The sequence below is a fragment of the Lathamus discolor genome, chromosome 15 (assembly GCF_037157495.1).
Source record: "Lathamus discolor isolate bLatDis1 chromosome 15, bLatDis1.hap1, whole genome shotgun sequence".
Taxonomy (NCBI): Eukaryota; Metazoa; Chordata; class Aves; order Psittaciformes; family Psittacidae; genus Lathamus; species Lathamus discolor.
In genome coordinates, this window is record NC_088898.1 from 5,847,748 (window position 1) to 5,869,758 (window position 22,011).

The following is a 22,011-nucleotide window of genomic DNA, read 5'->3' on the forward strand; positions in this document are numbered from 1 at the left end:
TGCTGTCTATAAACGTTTTAATATCAGTATAAATAGGGCACAGTTACAAAAAACTGCAAGACTGGAGCAATGGAATTGTGCCTTAAAAACTTTTGAGTGAGGCCTTGCTCTTCAGAAACACACACAACACACAGCCTGCAGGGGGAAGGGAAGGCGTGAGCACACATACACCATCCTGCCTTGAACCATTCAGTACAAAAATAGCAGTAGAAAGATGGTCTCTGAATTGCTGGCTGATCCCTTGGCTGTGCCTCAGCCGGGCTCTGGCTGGGAGAGGCAGACTGCACCTTGTGTTAAGAGCAGAGCTAATGCCCAGCAGAGAGTTCGCTTCCTCTCCCCATCCAGCCCCCACCTTCCCAGCTGAGGTACAAGCTATAAAAATAAAGGTTTTGACTGCTCAGCCCTTGCCCCCAGCTCAGCAGCTGGAGCGGGCAGGCTGCGCACATCCTGACCCCCAAAGCTCTTGCCTTTCCTTACATTCACTCTGCTACTGGCTCGCAAGAGTTCAATGGGATCTCGCTGCTGATGTTACAGCTGTTTCCAGCCCTGCCCACACCAGGCCTCCCTCCCTCACCCAGTCCTTGTTACGAGCTCTCTGCCAAAGGTGCTGCCTTCTGCGGTGGATGTGAATCATTCTGCTGCAAGTCCTGAGGAGGGAGGCGGGGGCAGGATCGCATCTATCTCTGCACGTGCCGGACGAAGGCCTGCACGAGCTGAATCAAAGGCTCCTGCCCTTCAGGACCGAGCTTGGAGGAGGATTTCCCTTGGGGAGAGGGTAGGACCCCGCTGGCGGGGGAAGAGGGACCCCCCCGGCGGAAGTAACGGGACAGGCTGGAGAGCAGAGTACTCTGAAAGCAGAAGCACAGAACAAATGAGCCTCTATCAGACACAGGCCCCCTCCCTCCCCAGGATGCCCCAAGCCATTAAATGGGCAGCCAAAGACAAACAACCTTCTCCCACCGATCCCACTGACACTGAACAGGGAGTAAGGAGGGTCCAAGCTGCTCTCACCAGCTCAGAGCTGAGCTCCTGTTTCATGCGCTGCTTATCACGGGGATGCACCGCTGGGTCTCTCAAGTACCGAACAGCCTGGGAGATGAGCAGGTAGAAACAGTTCTCCATTGTAAACATGAGCAGAGACCTGTGCAAAGAAACACACGAGCAGGAGCCCAAAAGGTCAGCACACTCTGGTTGGGTGGTCAAATACTCTTAAGTCTTCACAGGCTGGGTACATATGAGGGAACAGTTCCTGTTCATTCCTCTCAAACGCTGGCCATCAGGGAAGGCTGACTAAAAACTGATGGTAAATAAGCATCAACCAACTCTTTATCTGCGTGTTCAGTGGCTGACTTAGGATGGGATGTGTGGCTTCACACACCCTCCCCCCAGAATACCCTACTTGCTTTGGGGAGCTTCTGATGGGCTGTCTAAACTCCTTGGATTCAGAGAAGCTCTGAAGCTACACAGATGCCTCTAAACCTCCGTTCTGACCTGAGCAGCATTAAGTTTTGTTTCTTGGCTATGACTAAATCAAAGAGCTAAAAACTTACTTGAGGGTTTTGGTTCCCTCTTGCATATTCAGCCCTGCAGCCTGAGGGAAAGGTTCCTTCTTCTTATCCAGCTTGGAGGGAAAAGAAGACAGGCGTTAGAAACAGGAGATACGAAAGAAGGAATACTCCTACCCTTCAAAGTTCAATGAGCACTCTGAGAACACTGCAACCACTGTGCTCTCTCAGACAGAGAAATGGCCAGTACCTCTCCCAGCATGTTAAGGGCCACATTGACTGTGGCAAGGAGGGTCCCAAAGGAAGGTGCAACATCGGAATCAAAGGCTGGTGTGGTGAAACTCAAAACGAAGAGCACATTGTACTCAGCAAGGTCCAGCGACTGTGGAGAAAGAAAAGAGGAGGGAGTGACCTTTAAAGCCATGAGTATGCTCTTGTCATGGTATTGTCATGGTAACAGGGATACCCAGTCCCTGCATCCTGCTTTTCCTATGGAGAACTAGCAGCACTGAGATCATTTCCCAGATCTCAGGTAAAGAGCAGCAGAGTGTGCTGTACAGCAGTGCACAATCAGACTGTACGGCTCTCCTCACACAGATGAACCTTCTCCAGGTCCCAAGCCGTACAGTAATGACTGTTTCTAGACTGTTTCCAAACACCAGGCATATGTGCCTACAAGCACAGGAAAAGGAAGTTAACTGCCTGTTACCGAACAGAATCAAGGCTTAAACCTTCCTTTTCTGAACTTGGAGAGCAGGCACTGGGTCACACTGACACAGAAGGATAACAGGAGGACGTCTCTGAGTGGCACACTGAGGATACAAGCTATTAGCCTGGGTTATCAGTCTGCAAGGTCACACAAACATAGCGTCGTGCAGATCACACAAAAGCTCACCCAAGCCTTCCTTCCACACTGATCAGTGCCTGATTCCTCAGGAAAATACCTTGTGTCCTGCTTTGTGCAGCAGAACAGACGGATGTCTGCTGGGCTCATTCTCCCAAGCAGGACTGGCTGCGGCTCACTATGCACATCCAGAACATCACCTGAATTGCTGGAAGCTCCCCCCTTCAGGGAACAACTCCTCTGCTCTTTCCCTACCTGATCAAGGAGGATCTGGCAGACATCAGGGGTGAAATGGCGCAGGGCAGCAAGACACTTGCTGAGGATCTTCAAGAGGCTGTACTGCACTGTAAGCAGTGCTTTCTGCTCTGCTGCCTCTGACTCAGGGCTCGGGTGTTTGGAGGGGGCTTGGGGGTTTCGCTGCACTCGTGGGGTCACACTTGCTGGAAGGGAATCGCCATTTTTTGTCTGTGGAGAGAAAAAAAAACCCAAAGTCTTCAAAATCTTGACTACAAAAATGATGATTTTGCACTAAGACGAATACTTTGAGGGGAAAAAAGTGCTGTGAACAAAAGCAATGTGAGAATAAGGCACCCAAAGTTCTGTCGCTTGCTGGAAGCACAAGAATCTACACTTGGTGTGTGCTGGGGGAGGCTCTGCATTGCAGGGAGGCAGCTGCAGAGGCTATTTAGATTCCACGTCCTGGAAAAAGCATTTCTAATCAACACAGCAATTTCAGCAATGCTGAAATAACACATTATGAGTAGCAATGCATCCTCTCCACCCCGTGAATCTAAAGATTCCCCAAGAATAAGAGCTCTTTCTCTTGAACAGATTAAATCAGATCAAGGACACCAGCTCAACAGTAGCTTAATTAATGGCACTACAGAGTACTACAGCAATGCACCCTTCTTGCTGCAGTGTAGGCAGCTCTAAAATGGCAACAGCAGCATTCAAACACTGGCTGCTGTTTCTCCAGGACTGGTTTTACACAGTTCAGTGTTTTTCAAGTTCAAACTGCTCTTTGCACATGAGAAATGCAAATCCTCACTACTGATGATTGTCAATAATCACCACTGGGATTACTGACAGTCGATTCAATATCCAAGAGCCTGGATACTGAATAGTATTTGCCTTTTTACCAGGAGCATGAGCATGCAACACCCCTGATGTAGTTTGGTTCATGGTCCCCATCCTCACCTGCAGGTAGTGCTGGAGCATTTTGCGGCTGTGCAGGAGGGAGGTACAGGCTTGGCACAGATAACACAGATTCACCTGGAATAAATAAGGGAGAAAGCTCTTAAAAGCCCAAAGCCCATTTATTCACTGCCATTGATGGAAGCTAGAAAATCCACTTAAACAGAACACTATGATCATAAAGGATCAATGCAGCATCTTGATTTCCTGATACTCAGAACTGAGAGTAAGCCATTGAATTCCCCAAGCCATCATTTCCCCGGCCCCCACAGTCATCTTTCCTCACTCAATTCAGAACAGACATCTAAATAACCTCAGCAATAGTTCCTGTTAAGAGCAGTAACAAAAAAGGTGATAAAGGGCCATTTTCTCTTAACACATCCAAATCCCTGCACCCCAAGGCAATGTATGATCTACAGCAATATCCTCATTCCTACCTGCATGTCCTTCATAAGCTGTGGCAGGTGGAAATGCCATTCCTTTGTGAAATTTGAGAGCTGAAGAATGAAGCCAACAGTGTGATCAGCCTCTTCCAGACAGGCCAAGCTCTGTACTGTCCGCACTGCATTGAGGCACTGGAGAGAGAAGAAAATCAGGGCAATGAGAGTCAAATCACAAAACTCCCATTCCTTTCTCTTAGAAGAAAAAGCTGAAGATGCAGAGGATCTGCCCTCAGGGACAGAGAATGCATTCATGAAAGTGGCTGCACAGCACATGGATCAGAATCAGAGAACTTTATATTCTTAGTCAGAGGTCGATGCACTTCACGCTCTGTGAAATGAGGAGAGAGCCGCTTCTCTAGGGAGCACGCTTATAAACGGGACTCTTCAGCACCTCTGCACTGACACAACCCACTATTTGCTGACTCAAAGGGTGACTGAACCTTGACCACAGCATTCTCATTATCTGAGCAAGGCTGAGCTGAAGCCACCTCCAAGAACAGCTCCCATTCTTTTCTCTCCAGAATACCCAGACACAAGGTGAGTTCCCATCAAACTCCCATGTCTGTTACTGTGTTGAGCAGGCCTATTAAACACCTGTAGCAAAGTTCATCTCAACAGGATGAACAGATGGTGACTGCCCAGCTCTCACAAGTACCATAACAATCATCCCTGCCTGAACGCATGACCTGGATATTCCATCCTCCTCCCACTACTGAACTATTTCCACTATAAACCTAGAAGAGGCAGGAGCCTCTTTTCAATGCTTCTGCACTTTCTGACATGTTCCCACTGCTGTTGCAACACAGAAGCCAAGTGAATCATCACAGAGGAAGGACGTGATGTACCTGAAGAATCCTCTCTTGATGGACACCAACAAAGTCCAGTGCTTCCGTCAGGAAGTTGTATCTGAGTGTTTTAAGGAGGCGTTCCATCAGTGACATGGAGAGACGGTAGACCCCAGGCCAGGAGGGGGCATCCAGAGACTTGCGTGATGAAGCAGATGTCTGAACAGAGCACATACAAAGATAAGTGACTGACTTACACTCCCGCCCAGGGAGGCACTTGCCATACACCCTCCACACCACCTTATCAGTCTCCAGTCTCTAGGGGTGGCTACTCCAACCACCAGCAAGGCAGGGCATGGCAAGCTCTCCTGGCACATCCCCACACAAAAGGACAGAGCACCCACCTGAATGGCTCCATTAGTGCTGAGCTGGTACACGCTAAGCAAGGGCAGGCAGACACTCTGTGTGACACCAGCTCCAGCCACAGCTGCTGCTCCCTGCAAGGCACAGAACCAACCAGTTAAAATGTGCCCATATCTCTGCTCTCTGAGACTAAAGAGACTTATTTTGCATGAGATATTTCTGTCCCCTGCAGTGTCGCCACCCTTGCAGAGAACTTCCATCTACACACACTTCTGTGCTGGTAACAATTCAGCATCCAGAAAAGCAACGCTGTTCTTCCAGTAAAATCTAACCTGCACAACTGTGCTGTGAATTCCATTTCTGTATCACTTAGTTTGGTACATACATAAAAGGGCTGGCTCTGGAATGCCCTACCTTTTACCTAAAGCTGAATTTGTAATAGAAAAATAAGGCTTTATTGCAACTAATGAGACAGCAGGTTCCAATACTTAATGCTGCCTTAACTAGAAGGGGATGATTTGCATTGTGAAGAATACATTCAGTGAAAGCTCCTGCTCTAAATTACAGGTCTTCCACCCAGGACATCCCATTATCAAGAACAAGGCTAACTAAGCAGACATACATACAGGACCTACTGCTTGCAGCCTCTAAAACCCCCCCTTTATCTACACATCATTATTCAGCTGAATTGCAAACAAAACAACGAGCTATATGGTTCCTATTAAAAATGTATGGCTATATGCCCTCATTTTCACTGCATCTCTCACCTGTTGAGTCCTTGCTAAGGCCAGCAGTAAATGTAATGAGGCCTCTGTGAAGTGCAGGTTTTGTTTAACTCTCAGGCTGATCTCCAATGCGGCAAAGATAGTGGGAAGCACAGGGACTTTCCTAGTAATCTGCAGCCAGTAGTCTCCATCTTCATCAACCTCACAGAGCTCTTTAGCCAGATGCAGACCCAGAACACACACCTGCTGCAGCAAGGAAAGGAGAAGGAGGTATAAGCTTGAAATGGGTACCAAGAAAATCTTGAAAGCATTTACTAACGCAACCTAAAGTTCAATCATATTCAGAATCGTAAGTTAAGGGACCTGATATCCTCACAGGCAGCAGGCCACAAGGGAAAGTTGTTCCAAACATTGAGCTTTTGTCTAGTGAGAAGAAACACGACTGCAAAGCAGCTGAAAGCTCCTTTACCCCATCTCGCTGGTCTTTGTGTTTAACTCGAGAAGAGTCATCTGTTTCCATGCTGTCCTTGTCATCTGTGGCATCCCCCAAGGTCAGGCTGTGTCGAGTCTGATCGAAGAGCGCAATGACCTCATCTTGGAGTGTTTCACACACACTCAGCACCAGCTGGGAGTACTGTGGGATCTCGTTCACTGTGACACACAGAGAACAGAACACAGTTAACACAATCCTGGTACTCAGGGCTCCAGTTTAACTGGTAACATCACCAGGCCACATATCTTGGAGTTAGTATTTATCCTGTTTTCACTTCAAAACCTACAAAACAGAATGTGAGGAGCTGTGACTAAGTTAAATGATTAAGTCTAGGAGTATGCACTAAGGGGTTAGATGCTCATCTGGCTAACAAGAACGTGGTTTTACCAAGAAGTCATATAAACTCATGACATCTCAAAGCACAAATCAAGCACTACCATGAACAGAATACTCCGTAACTCCTCACTACAGTATTTCCTACCCACTTCTCCAGATTGCTGGTACTGGCCCATGCAGACTGGGTGCAGTGTATACTCATTGAGTCCATATAAATACCACATTCTTACCAAAAACATTATAATAAATTGCACCACTTTTTACCAGCACGACTGGAAACTCAAATTCAACAAAGAAAAGCATTTAGAAAGACCCCAACCCTCCACCTTCTCTTCACCATCTAAAACATGTGGGCTTGCAGGCCCCAAGCAGTGGGTCGAGGAATACACAGGAAGGTGAACTGATACATTCTCAACATCACAGTTGCCTTTGTATGGCTTTGAATTATAAACCTCATCTCTTGCTAAAATAAGTTATAACAAGTAAGCAAAAAAGCAGGGAAGTCCCACAGGTTGGTGACTCTATCCAGCATCCTTTACTACTACTAACACCATGTATGTCTTTATTGTAGAAACATGAGTGTTAGGGTGTATTCAGCCATGGCAGCCCTAGTCTTGACACTTGTACACACACCAACTCACCTTTCATCTCCTTCATTTGCAGAACAGTGATAAGAGCTGAGAACACTTTGGCTTTGGTTTTCTCTATCATCTGCTGATCTGCCTGGAGCACCCCCTCCAGAATCTGCGTCAAGGAGTTTATGATTTTATCCACAGATCCCAGCTCGCTGACAACAAAAAGGGAGAGCTCTTCAGATCAGACAAGATCCCTCAGTAAATCTATCACTTGACTGAGCTGTGTGGATCACAGCTTATATGATCCACGCAAATAAAAGCAGTTCTTCTAAGTTTAAGTCACCACCTGAATCTCACTAAAGACACTCCACAGCACAGTGAGAATGGAGGACTATCTGAAAGGTTTTTTTGCTATACTTCGCACCAGCAAAGAAACGCCAAACCATAAATATATTGCTACAAGAGATTTCAGCAACAACCCACAGACATGAGCCATCCCAAGAGAATTCCATGATAACGCTTCAGTTTCCTCCCCAGTCACCCAAGAAATCTCTCTAGAGCAAACCACTTAAACATCATCTCCCAAGTTTTTATATTGAGCAGCGACAAATAACTATAGAAACAAAATACCTACCTCTTCCACTGTTTGAGCAGGATCAGAAGAAGGGTACATAGCATAGACCCCAGCTGCAGACAGGATACTGACATGGGAACTAGGAGCTAAGAAGAAATACTACAAGAGTTACATTCACAGTAGTCACATGTAAGAACGTTTCAGAAAACCTCAGCTCAAGCACCACCACCAAGTGACCACGTTTGCTCTTCAGCAGCTACCAGCATTGAAGGAAGCAGAGTCAGGGCCCTCTGCAAGGTCACTCAGTGATAACAAGAATGGCCCAAATAAAAAAATGTGTAATTTATAAGATTTACACGAACCTCGTCAATTCAGAGCCTTTGTTTCAGCTCAATTTCACAAGACCTAAAATAACCCCACGATGGCAAGCAGCTGCAGAAGTAGAATTCCTCATGGTACAGAGAAGATGAGCAATTGGGAAATTAAAAGAACTGACAGGAAGTGCCACCTACCAAAACTCTGGTGCCATTTAGCACGTCCAGAAACAATTGCTGATGAACTGCAGAATCAGTCAGGTGCATTATATCTGCCTAAAATCCACAGAGATCAGTCAAGCACAACAAAAGACGCAACTTGTTAGCACTCTAACATCAGGCTTCTGGTTTCATTTGTTACTTTAAAAAGGCACTAAATTTATAGCTGCTGGATGATGCAGTTTTACAGAAATCACTGAAGTACAACAGTAACAGCTGACAAGAAGTCAGCAATGACTGATCTCCCTAATGGTGCATCCCCACCTCACTTGGATCAGCAAAATCTCTTTGGGATTCCAGAATTACTTAGCATTGCTATTCAAATTATTTACTACCTCCTTTCTCTGCTCAGAAAGACAGCATGCTTGTTTTGAGCATACAGCAAAACACCACCTACTTAAACCTCTTGTATCATGCTTATGCCAACTTGTGTTGTAAAAATATATACAACAAAACTGAACGAGAAACCATGAGTTCTTCATTAGGGTTTAGCTGGCCCAAATAAGTTGATATTATATCATTCAAAAGGTTAATTTCAGTTTATAATGAGAGATAAAAGGTAGCTCTTACGTGGCTCGTAGAGATTATGAGCAGCATCCGCCAGGCTGAGATGAGCATCTGATATTCTGTTATAAAGCCACAGCTGCTGCCCTCTGTCTCTGCCACATGATCTGCCAGTAACTTCACATACTCTGACCAGTAGGCGAAGCGCTTTTTGGTGGAGAAGTTCTTCAGCGTGTCCTTCAGGGACTGATCCAGTGAGCCCCTGGCCAAAACCAAATCAAGAGAAGTTACCTTCATTTATTCTTTGGTCAGAAAATACACTTCCGAGATTCACATAGGAAAGCCAAGGACACAGCTTGCAAGTGAGGGTTATTCCACATTAGACCTGCGCAGGGAATCCCCCTTTTTGCATTAAATGTGAAGGAAAAACATAATCCCTGAAGAAAATCTGTGATTTAATTTTTTTTTCAGTAGAGGTTTTAGGCAATCCTGACTTGCCAACATTTTAAAGGGCAGTTCTGTTCAGCAAAACAAAATGAGTGGAAGAAAACTACTAAAATGTTATTCAGCAATCACTATGAGGTGCGCTTAGCTTAGCTTATCATTAAAGAAACACTGTATATTCTCATCCCAGGACACAAGGAAAATACTAACACGAACATTCTCCCCTACAGGCTGCAGAAAGACCGCAACTGCAAGAATCTCAAATGTATGTCTGCAATTTGTTTATACATCACTGTTTCTCCCACATCCCTCAAAACCTGTATGGTATATTGAGATTTAATATACACAGTTTAGGTAAAGTACAGGGATGAAGGAGAGACTACCAAAGACTCACTTGACAACATAGTAGATCTCCAAACAGATGATTTTCATGATTAAGGCACAGGTATCCAAGACACTGAGCTATGAAGACAAAAAGAAAGCAAAATATGAACACCGAGCACTCTGCAAAGCCAGAAAGCTTTCACTTCCTCTCCTCCCTGTGTTTAAACCACTTGATCACACCTGCTCTTAGAAAACTGCAAGCAGAGAAAAAAGCCTCACATATCACTTAGAAACTTCTGAGAAGGACACAACTGCCTTCACTTTGTTGGGCAGTAACTCACCTCTGATGACTCTGAAGGTGGAGGGAGGGTCCCAAAGAGGGGATTAGTTAAATTTTCCCAAAACTTTGGCCTAAAAGATATATAGAGAAGTAACATCAGTTATCCCCTCCACGCCACGTGCTTAGCAGCATTTTGACTTCATAGAAAATATGCTTTAGTAAATACAAGCTTATACAGCTTTTTGTAAAAGAAACAGAAAGAAACACATTTGCTTCTGAACACACACACAGGGGCTTCCTGAGGGACTAAGTTCAAAGCCAACACACTGCATAGCCTTACAGAGCACACAAAAACTAAGAGGTAAATGTCCCTGCAAGTCTGATGAACCAAACAAAATGTGTTTTAGGAAAAAAGACAGGAAAACGCATTGTAGAAAACCAACTCACTTTGTCCTCAGCACTAGCATGGCGCTGTCACGACGGTCTTGCCACAGAGCATGCAGGAAGGCAATGGCAGCACGGTGCAAGAGGGGAGGGCACCAGTACCTCTCCTGTTGTTTGGTATCTATCAGCTGTAACACTACTTGGAGGCAACTCCACTCCCCTAAGCTGAATTCCTAAAGCAAAAGGAACAAGAAAGGCTACATCACCACAGAACCACTATGTAGGCACCTATTAAAGCAGAATATGCTTGATTCCACTTGAACAATACACTGAGAAATAAATCTTGAGTATGTGATGCCATCATGTATTTTGTATATGACTATAAGGAATGTAATCATATATAGAAAAATAAAACATAAGCTAAGCCATGACTTTGTATGACCAAGTGCCTTCAAAAGTTCCCAGCTCAAGAGGACCTTGAACCACAAAGCACCAGAGTGGGTATTCTGGAAAACTGATACTGTCCATTGTACCCCAATCTTCAGCTTTCTCACTGACTGGCCACTGCCAGAGTGAAGAGAGTGGGCCACAGGGATCTTTGGTCTGCCCCAGTAGATGTTCTTATGTTAACTCAGTATCTGCCTTGAAATATTGAGGAAATTCTACCTTTGACCCATCACTGCCGTCCTTCACTTCCAAGTTCAGGAAGAGCTCGATAAGCCCAGGTTGTGTCTCCACTGCAACTGTGAGGAACTCCAGTATCATGACCTTAATACGCATGTCCTCCATCTTGCTCTGCAGGTGGATGAGGAAGGCATCACGGATGGCAGCAGCATCACTACCAAGGCAGGCATAAACAGACATGGGAGCAACCTGCAAAAGGAAAGAAACATCAGAAATAACCAAACTCTCCAGGATGCTTCTTGTCCGTATCAAAGGTGATTTTCATTTCAAATTGGAGCTCCAAAATATTTGGTATTAAATCTATGAACACAGGTGAGGGAACTCAAAACTAAGCTGTTGTTGTTAAGCAGGAAGAACCTACAAAGTGATCCAAATTGTCCTCTTTGGCAATTCTGTTCTATCCCTCACCTATTCCTCAAGGGTTATGACAATACAGCATAAAACAGAGGAAAATAAGGTTTGGAATAATGTATCCTGAAATAAATAAACCCAGAGCTGGATCTGTATGCTCTAATAGAACTGCAAACACATTCTCAGAAGTTTAGCAGCTGAAAAGAGCAAGTTAAGAGACAAAGCTGAAAGATCTCAATATAAACTTAAATAGGATACTCTTCTTAGTAGAGTTCCAGTTAAGAAGGTGCAGGAATTGTATTGAAGAGTGTGACTTGAGAATGTTGCTCAAAAAAGTGGAAAGAAATCAACTGGAAGTGCAAATCCTTTAAAGAAAACACTAATGTGAAGCCTCTCAATGAGATGCTGGGTGACTTCTGAAATGATCTTGAAACAATTTCAGTGATGGGATCAGTCACTGAAAGGCACCGAAGAGCAAAGGAGCAACTGTCTCAGTCTCATCTTACCGTAGCCAGTCGTTTGAGCAATTGGATGGCCAGGCGTGGAAGTGCAGGGTCATGCCTGTGGTAGATGTACTTGGCCAAGACCGCAATAAGATTGTTTCCATGAGCACCTGGAGAGAATGCAATTAAAATCAAAGGGAAGAAAATGTAGCAGGATGTAACTACTTACCAAATAATGATCTCCACAGCTGAAAGTGAGAACCAAGTCAGTCTTCCAACATTACAAAGCAGCAAACAACAAGCCATATCTGCTTAATACTTTAGAAGCTGTCCCAGAGGAGAAGAATGCCTTAGAGGAGGGAGAATAGGCTTTCTCCCATCACCACAAACCTCTTTTTGGAACTGTGAAATCTTAACTACTGTTTGTAATGAGACACACACTGACTATATGAAATTACACGGAAGCATAGCTGCCCAGGCTGCCCCCAGTGAGGAATACATACCGTGCTGAGTAAGTGCCTGCTCTAACGGAGATACCACGCTAGAGGGGGGTTTCAACCTGATGACATTATTGGTGACTGAGAACGCCAGTTTAACTGTTCGGATGAGCAGTTGACCATGGCCTTGTGACTCATCACTGTGTTCACAAAAAGAAACCAAAGTGAGTGACTGTTCACAACCAACATTTTGTTATTCGCACAACATTGGAAGAGGAAGCTCTATACTCTGTCAGTCAGGGTTGCGAGACGTTTTACTCAGTCACATCTCCACATACAGGTTGCTGAAATACAAACCCTCACATATCCCCAAAAAATAGTGGCTACCCAGCCCCAAGTTTTCAGCACCAAAAATGACAAAGAGCCTGAGCCTGTTTATTGCCATGGGGTTTTTTTAACCTCTTTAGGATATGGAGATTTAAAACATACAAAGACAGAGGGAGAAACATTTACAGGAACAATCTCACAAAAATTATAGTGAACCAAAACTGGATGAAGACATAAAACTGATGGGTTGGGCTTTTTTTTCCACGATGATTTTCCTTATCAGCTGAATATTCTTGGGAGACACTGAAGCCAAGGCTTCTGAAATAGGTCTCACTTTCTTCTCAGCAAGTCTGGACTCTTTCCAGACTTGTTTTGAAAGAGAAAACCAGCAGATTTCATCAGAAGCAACGTGCTAGCAAGTTTGACTGGCTATGTGTCAAGTAAAATTGGCCAGGAAAAGAGAACAGAGGAAAGGAATGAGAAGCAACCATAGCTAAAGCAGATCAAGCCTTCAGAAAGCCACATAAGGAAGTGAAGATGCTCAAGACTAAAGGCATCTTCAGTACTTCCACAGTACTTCAAGCCACCTTCAGAACCATCCTGAATAGACTGCTCAACCCTACCACTTCCAAATTACAGTTCAAGTTGTATTATGATTTATTCATGACCACAGCCTGATTTGAACTCTGGCGTCACCCAAAGAAACAGAACTACTAATACTGGCTCTAATTCTCTTGCTTCTAATTCATCTAGCAAGTTTGAGTTCAAGTGAATTCTGTATTAAAAAACTGTAACTGCATGCAAACCTTTAACAACTGAGCACATTTACAGCCACCGGCAGCTCCAAATGGCATTCAGAAATAGAAAACTACTGCATGAAACGGAGAGTGTACAGCAAAGAGTACATACAGACCTGGAACAAACAAGGCTTGTTCCTCAGACCATACACAGGCAGGCTGCAATGGCCAGCTGCTACACTGATCCCTTATTAAATGCATCAAGTCAAAACTACATTTCAAATATGATTTGCTTCTTTCCCCACACTACTGAATTGAAACACACAACTCACCTGTTACACTGGGAGGTCATTACCATATCAATAGTGTCCACACCAATTCCCATGATGTTAATGACAGCTTGCCCTGCTTCAGTGTTGGCCAGGCTGAAGATGCACAGGGACTGAAGGCTGGGGGCATTGCTGTGAGACACAAACAGCACAGGACAGATCACTAGGAGCACTTGCAGTATTTTACCACACAGCACTTGGAAAACTACCACAAAGTAACCTCTTAATTTCTACACCCCCATTGACCCCTACTTTATTGTCCTTCCTATTTTCTTCAGAGAGCATACACCAAACAGGAAAGTGGATGGCAGTGTCCCAGGAAATCTATTTATTGTTTTCTTTCTCTTCATCAGGTATTCTAGAAACCAATGTGGCTTTCTCTGTCTTCAATCTTTTTCTACCCTTCCTGTATTTGGTAACACAGAAAAGAGCTGAAACCAGCACTGCGCAACTGTTAACAGTTCACTCCTCAACATTTGCTTTCAAAACCTGAAGCAAAATGATAAAGATTCCTGCACTGTAAGCCAGGCTAGAGCAGGTCTGAAATCCATCACTTGCCTTACCTACTGCGAGGATCCATTTCAGGGCACAAATTCAGTATAGCATGGATCAACTGCAGAATCAGGCACCCTAAAACAGAGATGAAATGGACTACTGAGGTTTTGGGAAGATCTGTTGCCTAGTTCTTACTATTTTCAAGCACATCACAATATCTAGCAATACTGTTAAAGGTACAAAGCAATTCCCAAATGGCTGCTAGGAAAGGTACGATGAAAAAAGGAAGGAAAAAATCACACATTCTGTCTGAGAAGGCAGGAGACCCTTTTCATCCCCTCCTCCTCCTTCTCCCCCCCTCAATATCCTCACCAATTTCCTCCCTCACTCCATGGGAGTTGTAACGCCATTTGTGGTAATTTGGTAACATCTCCTTCAGGACAAACACAATGCAGGGCACGAGTCCTTGGCTCTGGGTACTACCAAGTTGTCCCTAGGAGAAACAGAAATGTTATTGTCCCACTTCACGTTAAGAAGAAACCTTTTGCAGGAAGATACACCATATGTCTTTAAAGTGTGAGAAATCAAGCATGGGGACATAGATTCACAAGTGACTTATATTATCTTGTAGATCACATGAATCAAAACAGGCTTTTTGAAAGAATCAGACTGCAGAGAAAACCCACAGAGTAGTACCGAAGGAAGTGTCAACCAGTGATCCCTCACAGAGACCTGCTGAACAGGAGATGGATCTCAGGCACAGCTGTATTTCACCTTCCTACTCTAACAGCTTACAAATGATTTCCAATGCAGGTCATTCTGGAAGCACTCACCCGGACAAGAGTTGTTATCAGGTTCAGGAAGGAGATGGTAACATTGTACTCTCCCTGAGGCTGTTCTATGCTCATCAGAAGGTTTCCATAGCCCCCAGCATTCATTCCCTCTGCACTGTGATATGAGCAAGAGAGTTTAATGAATAGTAGGATTCTGAGCGAGAGATGTCAGATACCCAGATTTCACACTGGCAGAATGTTCTTATGACATGTTAGAAAAAGAGACAGGGGAAGGGGTGATGAATACCTAATAACGTGATTCATACTGGACACTGGATTGGCAACAAATGGCAAGAAACCTGTATGGTGAAGGTCAGTCCAAACCTGCAAGAGAGTAAGTACAGCTATTCCCTCTCATTCACATATATACATCTACTAGTTCTCAAACCCACAAACCCAGAAGGCCATTTCCTCACCTTGGCTGGCATCCGAGCAGCCAGTACTGTCAAACAATTAACACAAGAAGCAATAACATCCACAGGGGGAGAGATGACAGTTGTTAGCCTACAGAAGAGAAACAGTATCAATCAAATGCACTGTGGTCTAGCATATAGACTGTTTTGTTAACCAAAAAAGCTTCTCTCACCGAGGTACACATGTATAAAACCTGAGTAGGTAAATACAGACACCAGAGTCTGCACTTCCAGTCTAGACTTGCTGCCTCCCCCTCACACCTGAGTCAGATGAATTTACTGCAACAGACAAAGGTGGCAAGACAGCACTGTCACAGCAAACAGTAATTATGCAGCAGCGTATCAATTCCCAGGCAGTTAATGCTAGAGGAGAGTTAATAAGTACAACTGTTTTAACACCTGGAAGTTACTGCTCTAATGATATGTTTTATTCCCCTTTCATGTCAATATAGCTACTAATAAAAAATGCCTTTAAATGGTGTCCTGGTTTTGAGCAGCAGCAGTCATTTTTCTCCTTCTTAGGAGCTAGTACAGTGCTGTGTTTTGATCTTTTGGCCTTGGAACAGTGGTGATAACGCCGATGTTTTCAGTTGCTGCTCGAATGTTTGGTCTGGCCAAGGACTTTCTGAGCCTCATGCTCTGCCAGGGAGGAGGGGAGGCCGGGAGGAAGCAGAGACAGGACACCTGACCCAAACTGACCAAAGAGGTATTCCATACCACAGCACGTCATGCCCAGGGATGTAACTTGGAGTGACCCGGAAGGGTTGGGACTGCAGGGTTGGAGAAGGTATTGGTCGGTGCTTGGCTGGGGGGAGTGGGGTGAGTTATTGGTCGGCTGGTGTTGAGGTGTTGTATTCTTTCCTCTTGTTATTTCCTTTAGCACTATTATTATTGGTGGTAGCAGTAGTGATTTGTGTTATACCTTAGTTACTAAACTGTTCTTATCTCAACCCGTGGGAGTTGCATTCTTTTTGATTCTCCTCTCCGTCCCTCCAGGAGCAGGGGGAGGGCAAGAAGGGGGGGGAGTGAGTAAAAGAGGTTTGTGGTTGGGTTCAAACCACGACAAATGGATAAATTGCACAACATTTAGGAAAGAAGAAGAGGCCATTCTGCTGCATCAAAGTATTAAACAGTGTGTAGCCACAACAGCCTTGAGAATTGAACACCAGTCTTGGGGAGCTCCAGCATTGAGACACTTCTTGCCAAGCTCTTGGCAAAATGAGTAATGAGCCATACTTCCAGCTCACTGTATCTTCTCAGGTGTCAGTGACTTCATGCCAGTCGGTGACTTACCTCTGCAGGAGCATGTAAATTCGTGATGTGATGGGCAGAAGGCAATCTGCTATTGATACATCAGTGCTGATGACTTTATGAACCAGGTCAATTATTGGCTTGACCCTCTGGCAATGCTGAATCACATCTGGGTAGAGAAAACTAACACTAGAATGCAAAATCATACTTAAGCAGTAATCAACTCTGGAACAATGTACATTAACCTCATCGTATAGCCCTATGAGCATTCCCCATACCAAAACCCATTTATTTTATCTATCTCAACTTTTCCCTCATCTAAAATTTATCTCATCTTGGCCTTTTGCAGTGAATTATACAGTATAATAATAATAATTAAGAAGTCAGGTTTCTGTGCAAGTATTTCATGCTCTTTTGAAAGAACTGTTCAATCCTACTATTAACCCCAAATTGATACCAATTAATAATTATTTCTTCTCTTTTATACTCCCAACCTATCTTACCTGCTGTTGATACAACATGAAGCAGCATCTCAATCTCACAGGTAAACAGTGTCCAGCTGCTGTAGGAATACTCCCATCGTACCACATAAGCCCTATCATCCAGTGCCACCTGGCCCACTGTTCCCTGAGGTATCCGCAGGTTTGTTTGACCTAGTCCTTAGGATTGAAGAAGCAGGTGAAATACAGTCACAAATTTACACATACATTATGTCCCAATTTCCCCAAAGTATTTCCATAAGTAAAGGTTAAGTGCTTACCAAGAGGATAGAGGAGCTTTGGAGTCTGTCTGCGCCAAAGCGTGCCATCTTCATGAGAGATCACATCTGGAGGTTTATGCTTGTACAGTTCCATGTAGAAGGACATTTTATCCAGGAAACTGTATACCTGTGCACAGAGAGAGCTTAAACAAGACAGCCAAGGAGCCAGACCTTAAAAATTAACTAACCAGGCCATTTCCAGGAATAGCCAAGTTCTCTTGATGTGTACAATATCCTTTTAATACATAAATCATTACTAGACAGCCCACATGTCCAGACATATCTCATCTAGTGAACCAGGAACTTCTTATGAGTAAAGTACAACCTGAAAAACCAGGCAGAAATTTAACCTTCATAAGTAAAGTTTTCTAGGAGCCTGCAACAGCACAGAACTAAAAAGTATTCCTGCCCACTGTTTTTTGACAAAAGTTCAATGTCTGTTATTTAAAATAGCAGTTGAGATAAGCACATGTGATGGAAAGACTCGCACAGCATTATCACACAGCATGGTATCCTGAAATAAATCATCTCCTGAACACCAAGAGAGATCCTGTACCTTTTTTGCAGTAGATTTATCAGACACGAGGGCTTGGAGCAGCTGAAGGAGAGGAGTAAGCTGATTGGGAAACAATCCACACACACTGTCCAGGATAATACCCAGACCCGCAGTGGGTTCCTGGTGGTGAAAACAGAAAACAAATACCATATTATTAAAAAGAAAACTAAAATGGTCTCAGCAGAGCATAAGGAAACAGTTCTTTTTTAAGTTGTACATTTCACATTAATCATGCACAAAAGTATCACTCCAGTCCTTGAACAGACTAAAGCATGAGGCAGTGTGCAAGTATAAGGCAGGAAGTAAGACTGTAATGCATTACATATCCTAATTCTGTGGCAACAGAAAAATAAGCATGATGCTTTTGCCAGCAGTTAGTTCAATCTTTGCAATCCCAGCCCTGGTTTCAACTATCACCTATATTAAAACTTGTTCCAGTATCCTTCAAGAGTAAAGCCAAGGCTGTACCTAAAAGGCAGGAAAGGGCAAAAGTAAATCAAAGACAGAAACAAACGAACACTAGCTCCTCAGGCCCTCATAGAAACTAACTAAATACTATCAGTCTGTGCTTTTCCTAAAGAGGATCTTTTATTGAGTTTCACTTATAAGGAAGGTAGGTCAAAGAAGTTGCCAACAAACTCACCGTCTTCCAGAATAGCTGAGGAATGCTGGTAACTGTCAGAACTTCACATGCAACATCAATTATATCCTTCAACAGAAGAGAAGATGAAGAAAATAAGTTACTTTATACAGGGGAATTTCATCCCTAAAGAGTTCTGCCACATCTTTGGAATTTAAGTTTCCATGTTTACCAGCCAAGATGTAACTACATCCTCTAGTCAAAACAGAAACAAACACCCAACATATCCAAACCCAGAACACTCCACCAGCCTAAAGCCATCCATCATGAGTGGACTGGCCAGGACATATATGTCCACTGTATCTGCAAAGAGCAGATGATGTCTTCTCAAACTTGGAAATAGTGTGGATTTTTTCCATTGCTTTGGAAATAACACATTAACAATTAGTTTCAAACCCATAGGACTTCAAGTGCAAGATATGTTCTTTCATTATTAATCAGCCAGTCTGCAGATGTGTTTACTAGGTTTGCACTGTGTAAATGCAGCAGGAAAACCAGCAAAACACTCTTCTAGATCTAATTCACAAAGTCTGCAGTCTCAAATGCAGGATTATGATTTAACAAAGGCAGTTAGCATCAGTTATGACAGGTTATTTTAAATTAGGTAACAGAGGCAACGAGCCTTACATACTTACCTGCTGATTGCCCAATGTATGCAATTCCAGTGATGTCAGGACAAAGGAAGTAAGTCCATAAATACACAAACAAGCAGTGCTGGTGGCACACTGGAAAGAAAGAATACACACTCAGTGTTCATGGAAGTAAAAGGATTTGCTTTCACTGGTTTCTACCTATAAAATAGTTTTCTCTCATACATGTCTAATGAAACCATAAACAGAGAAAACAGTGCAGAGTTAAGTCATCTAATGCTCAAAATGCACAATAGCAGTACACTAGAGAAGCAAATCACCCAATGTAATGAAACACAGTCTATTCTGCTCAAAAGACATGTAGTTCCTCAACTTCTGGAAGCTTTTTCTTATTCTTTGGGCATAAAAATCTGTTTCATTTCAACTTGAGTTCTGATCTTCACTGAAAGATGCTAAAACATGCTTTATTGCAGAGTCCGCTTCAAACCAAATTTAGTTCGAAAGAGCATTGGTTCAAAATCACTCCCCCTCAGACCTTTACATCAGTAGCAGTTAAAAACCTTCAAGAGCTTACATATAGATTCTGAAAAACTCACATTCTTCCCCCCACTGTTCAGTGATCGCAGAAGCTTTGTCAGATACTGGAAAACATTCAGCTGGATGGCAGTGCTGCCCATTCTTCTGATAACGTTTGTTGACTCCTCTGGGTTTATAGTGTGACGGAGCAGAGCCCAGGCCAAAAGCACGGGAGCGTGATGTGAGAGATCCCCTAACTGCAGCAGCTGATTGTCCATCTCCTGCACAGACAGGACAAAAGCAACATAACTGAGATCTTCTGAAAGAAGTCCATACTTCTCAAGAATACAGCTCATTGCATCTTCTTGTTAACTGTCATCATTCCCTTGCAGATAATTACTGCATACATGCAACTGACCAAATTATATACCTGCAGCCATGGCTTGTTTTCCTGAACAGTTTAATGCCTTACAGTTAGTCTAAACTTAGCTGTTCTCTGTCCTAAAAGCACAGACACTGTAGACTTTTTGTTTCATTCCCATCTGGAAATTTCACAATGCTTATTTCTTTGTACACATCTGTTTTTACAGAAAGGCCCCAGATAACCAAGGAAGTAGAAAGGGAGAGGAATTCATTTTGTTCTTATTTGCCCCGGAGTGTTACGCAGATGCTGGTTCCTACACTTGGTCAACAAACTGAATGATCAGAAACTTACAGACATAATCTTTACACAGCACTGTTTGGGTAATCACAGTACGTTCTGTATCATTAGGCCAGACAAGGGGTTACTCTGACAGTGCTTTACCTGGTGGATGCACTTATTGGCTAATTTGTGCCTGTCAGTCCTGCCATCCAAAGCACGCTTATGGAGGGAGTCGATTTCCATGCCTTCCACCAGAATAAGAGCACTAAAGTAGCTACAAACAGGAGAAGAATAAAAGCAAGGAGGTCAGAAACTTTATTGAAGATTTTTTTTTTTCATTGATAAGTTGTCAAAACCCAACCTGTACTTTGCTTTTGTTCAGCTGTTCTTTAAAGCAATAAGAAATTACATGAAATTAACAGCAGGTAATCCAAATTTTGTCTTGAAATTCTAGTACATGACTGATTGTTCATGTTGAAAGGACAAAGAAAAGGTCACTGAAATTTGAGGATAGCTTTTCCCCCTTTGTAACTCTCTGACATCTAGCAGCATTTTCATTCTCCCTGGCTATGGCTGGACTTCTGTTGCATGCAGCAAAATGAAGACACTGCTGCCATTTGTAAGCAAACCCACCAGAGCTTGACCTGAGGCAACACAGTTCACAACACAGGTCAGGGAGGGCTAGCCCCCATGCAGGTAGCAGGCAGAGTAGCAGCACAGGACTGTCTTCATTGCCATTCTTACAAGAGGCAAGATTATACACTAGATTAAAGCGAGTATATAGACACCTCTCTACTCTGCAATCACACCTTCGTTTTGCCACAAGCCTCTAATCAATGTGACCACAAAAGCTATTTTACCTTCATCACAATAAGCTTAGCTTCAAATAGTGGTGATTTTAAGAGGCAGCAGCAAGAATTATAAATGCTTTTTTTCCCCCCTGAGGAAAATAATTGTTTTGCTCTGCACTCACCCACAAATACATGATACTTACCCAATGCGATCCACCAGGTGATCCATGCTCTCATCTACCAAATGTCTGTTGGTTTGTCTAGTGCCAAATCCCTGTTCTTTGAACTTCTTTGCAAATGCCAGAAGATCATCAGGTGACATCTCAAAGTATGCATGGTAGAGGAAGATGACTTCCAGGAGCATGCCCTGTTCACGGAGGCATTGCACAAACCAACGGGAAACCTGGCGTTCTGTCTGCACAAGAAGAAGTTCTACCATCATATGCTGAAGCTCACAGGTCAGTCAAAGCAGTTAGAAACTGAGAAGTGTTGAAGCATCTCAATGGTTTGTGTAGCCAGCTGTTTGTATCAGTGACAAGGAAAGCCATTATAAATACAGAGCGTGCTTATGCAGAGAGACTGCGGACAACTACACGTAAATGGATCTGTTAGCCTAGGCCTATCAATGGCTTTATTACAAGGAACAGTATGTGCCATACAACTGTTTCCGAGCAAAAGTGTGTTCTGTTAGAAAAATTTTAGGTTTCTTGGACCAACAGAAACATCCTTTTTAACTGCATCTGCACGTACACACTTTCCAATACACTACATAGAAGACTTTATAAATTTGATAAATAACCATTGAATAGTTAGAGTAGGAAAGGACCTTATGATCATCTAGTTCCACCCCCCTGTTATGGCAGGGACACCTCACACTAAACCATATAATACCAATAGCAAGAAATAAAA

The 22,011-nt window shown here is 43.6% G+C and overlaps 1 protein-coding gene across 3 annotated transcripts in view; it reads right to left on the reverse strand.

Annotated features, from left to right (window-relative positions):
- Nucleotides 1-22,011, reverse strand: part of NUP188 (nucleoporin 188) — a 27,258-nt gene continuing 5,247 nt past the window's right edge. For 2 of the 3 annotated variants that reach the window (XM_065695683.1, XM_065695685.1), the window contains exons 9-44: nt 21,306-21,517; nt 20,474-20,585; nt 19,749-19,949; nt 19,198-19,287; nt 18,566-18,631; nt 17,923-18,042; nt 17,367-17,493; nt 17,110-17,265; nt 16,649-16,775; nt 15,359-15,446; nt 15,190-15,266; nt 14,943-15,057; nt 14,482-14,602; nt 14,178-14,244; nt 13,618-13,746; nt 12,288-12,421; nt 11,848-11,954; nt 10,973-11,179; nt 10,370-10,539; nt 9,984-10,053; nt 9,713-9,780; nt 8,941-9,136; nt 8,350-8,427; nt 7,898-7,983; nt 7,330-7,475; nt 6,329-6,510; nt 5,902-6,105; nt 5,176-5,268; nt 4,832-4,990; nt 3,981-4,118; nt 3,547-3,621; nt 2,605-2,814; nt 1,756-1,887; nt 1,551-1,621; nt 1,012-1,141; nt 1-848 (exon numbers count right to left, since the gene is read on the reverse strand). In XM_065695683.1, coding sequence (XP_065551755.1) covers nt 678-848; nt 1,012-1,141; nt 1,551-1,621; nt 1,756-1,887; nt 2,605-2,814; nt 3,547-3,621; nt 3,981-4,118; nt 4,832-4,990; nt 5,176-5,268; nt 5,902-6,105; nt 6,329-6,510; nt 7,330-7,475; nt 7,898-7,983; nt 8,350-8,427; nt 8,941-9,136; nt 9,713-9,780; nt 9,984-10,053; nt 10,370-10,539; nt 10,973-11,179; nt 11,848-11,954; nt 12,288-12,421; nt 13,618-13,746; nt 14,178-14,244; nt 14,482-14,602; nt 14,943-15,057; nt 15,190-15,266; nt 15,359-15,446; nt 16,649-16,775; nt 17,110-17,265; nt 17,367-17,493; nt 17,923-18,042; nt 18,566-18,631; nt 19,198-19,287; nt 19,749-19,949; nt 20,474-20,585; nt 21,306-21,517 — 4,635 coding nt within the window. In that variant the 3' untranslated portion in view covers nt 1-677. The remainder of the gene's footprint in view (nt 849-1,011; nt 1,142-1,550; nt 1,622-1,755; nt 1,888-2,604; nt 2,815-3,546; nt 3,622-3,980; nt 4,119-4,831; nt 4,991-5,175; nt 5,269-5,901; nt 6,106-6,328; nt 6,511-7,329; nt 7,476-7,897; nt 7,984-8,349; nt 8,428-8,940; nt 9,137-9,712; nt 9,781-9,983; nt 10,054-10,369; nt 10,540-10,972; nt 11,180-11,847; nt 11,955-12,287; nt 12,422-13,617; nt 13,747-14,177; nt 14,245-14,481; nt 14,603-14,942; nt 15,058-15,189; nt 15,267-15,358; nt 15,447-16,648; nt 16,776-17,109; nt 17,266-17,366; nt 17,494-17,922; nt 18,043-18,565; nt 18,632-19,197; nt 19,288-19,748; nt 19,950-20,473; nt 20,586-21,305; nt 21,518-22,011) is intronic. The other variant, XM_065695684.1, reaches the window with a different exon arrangement.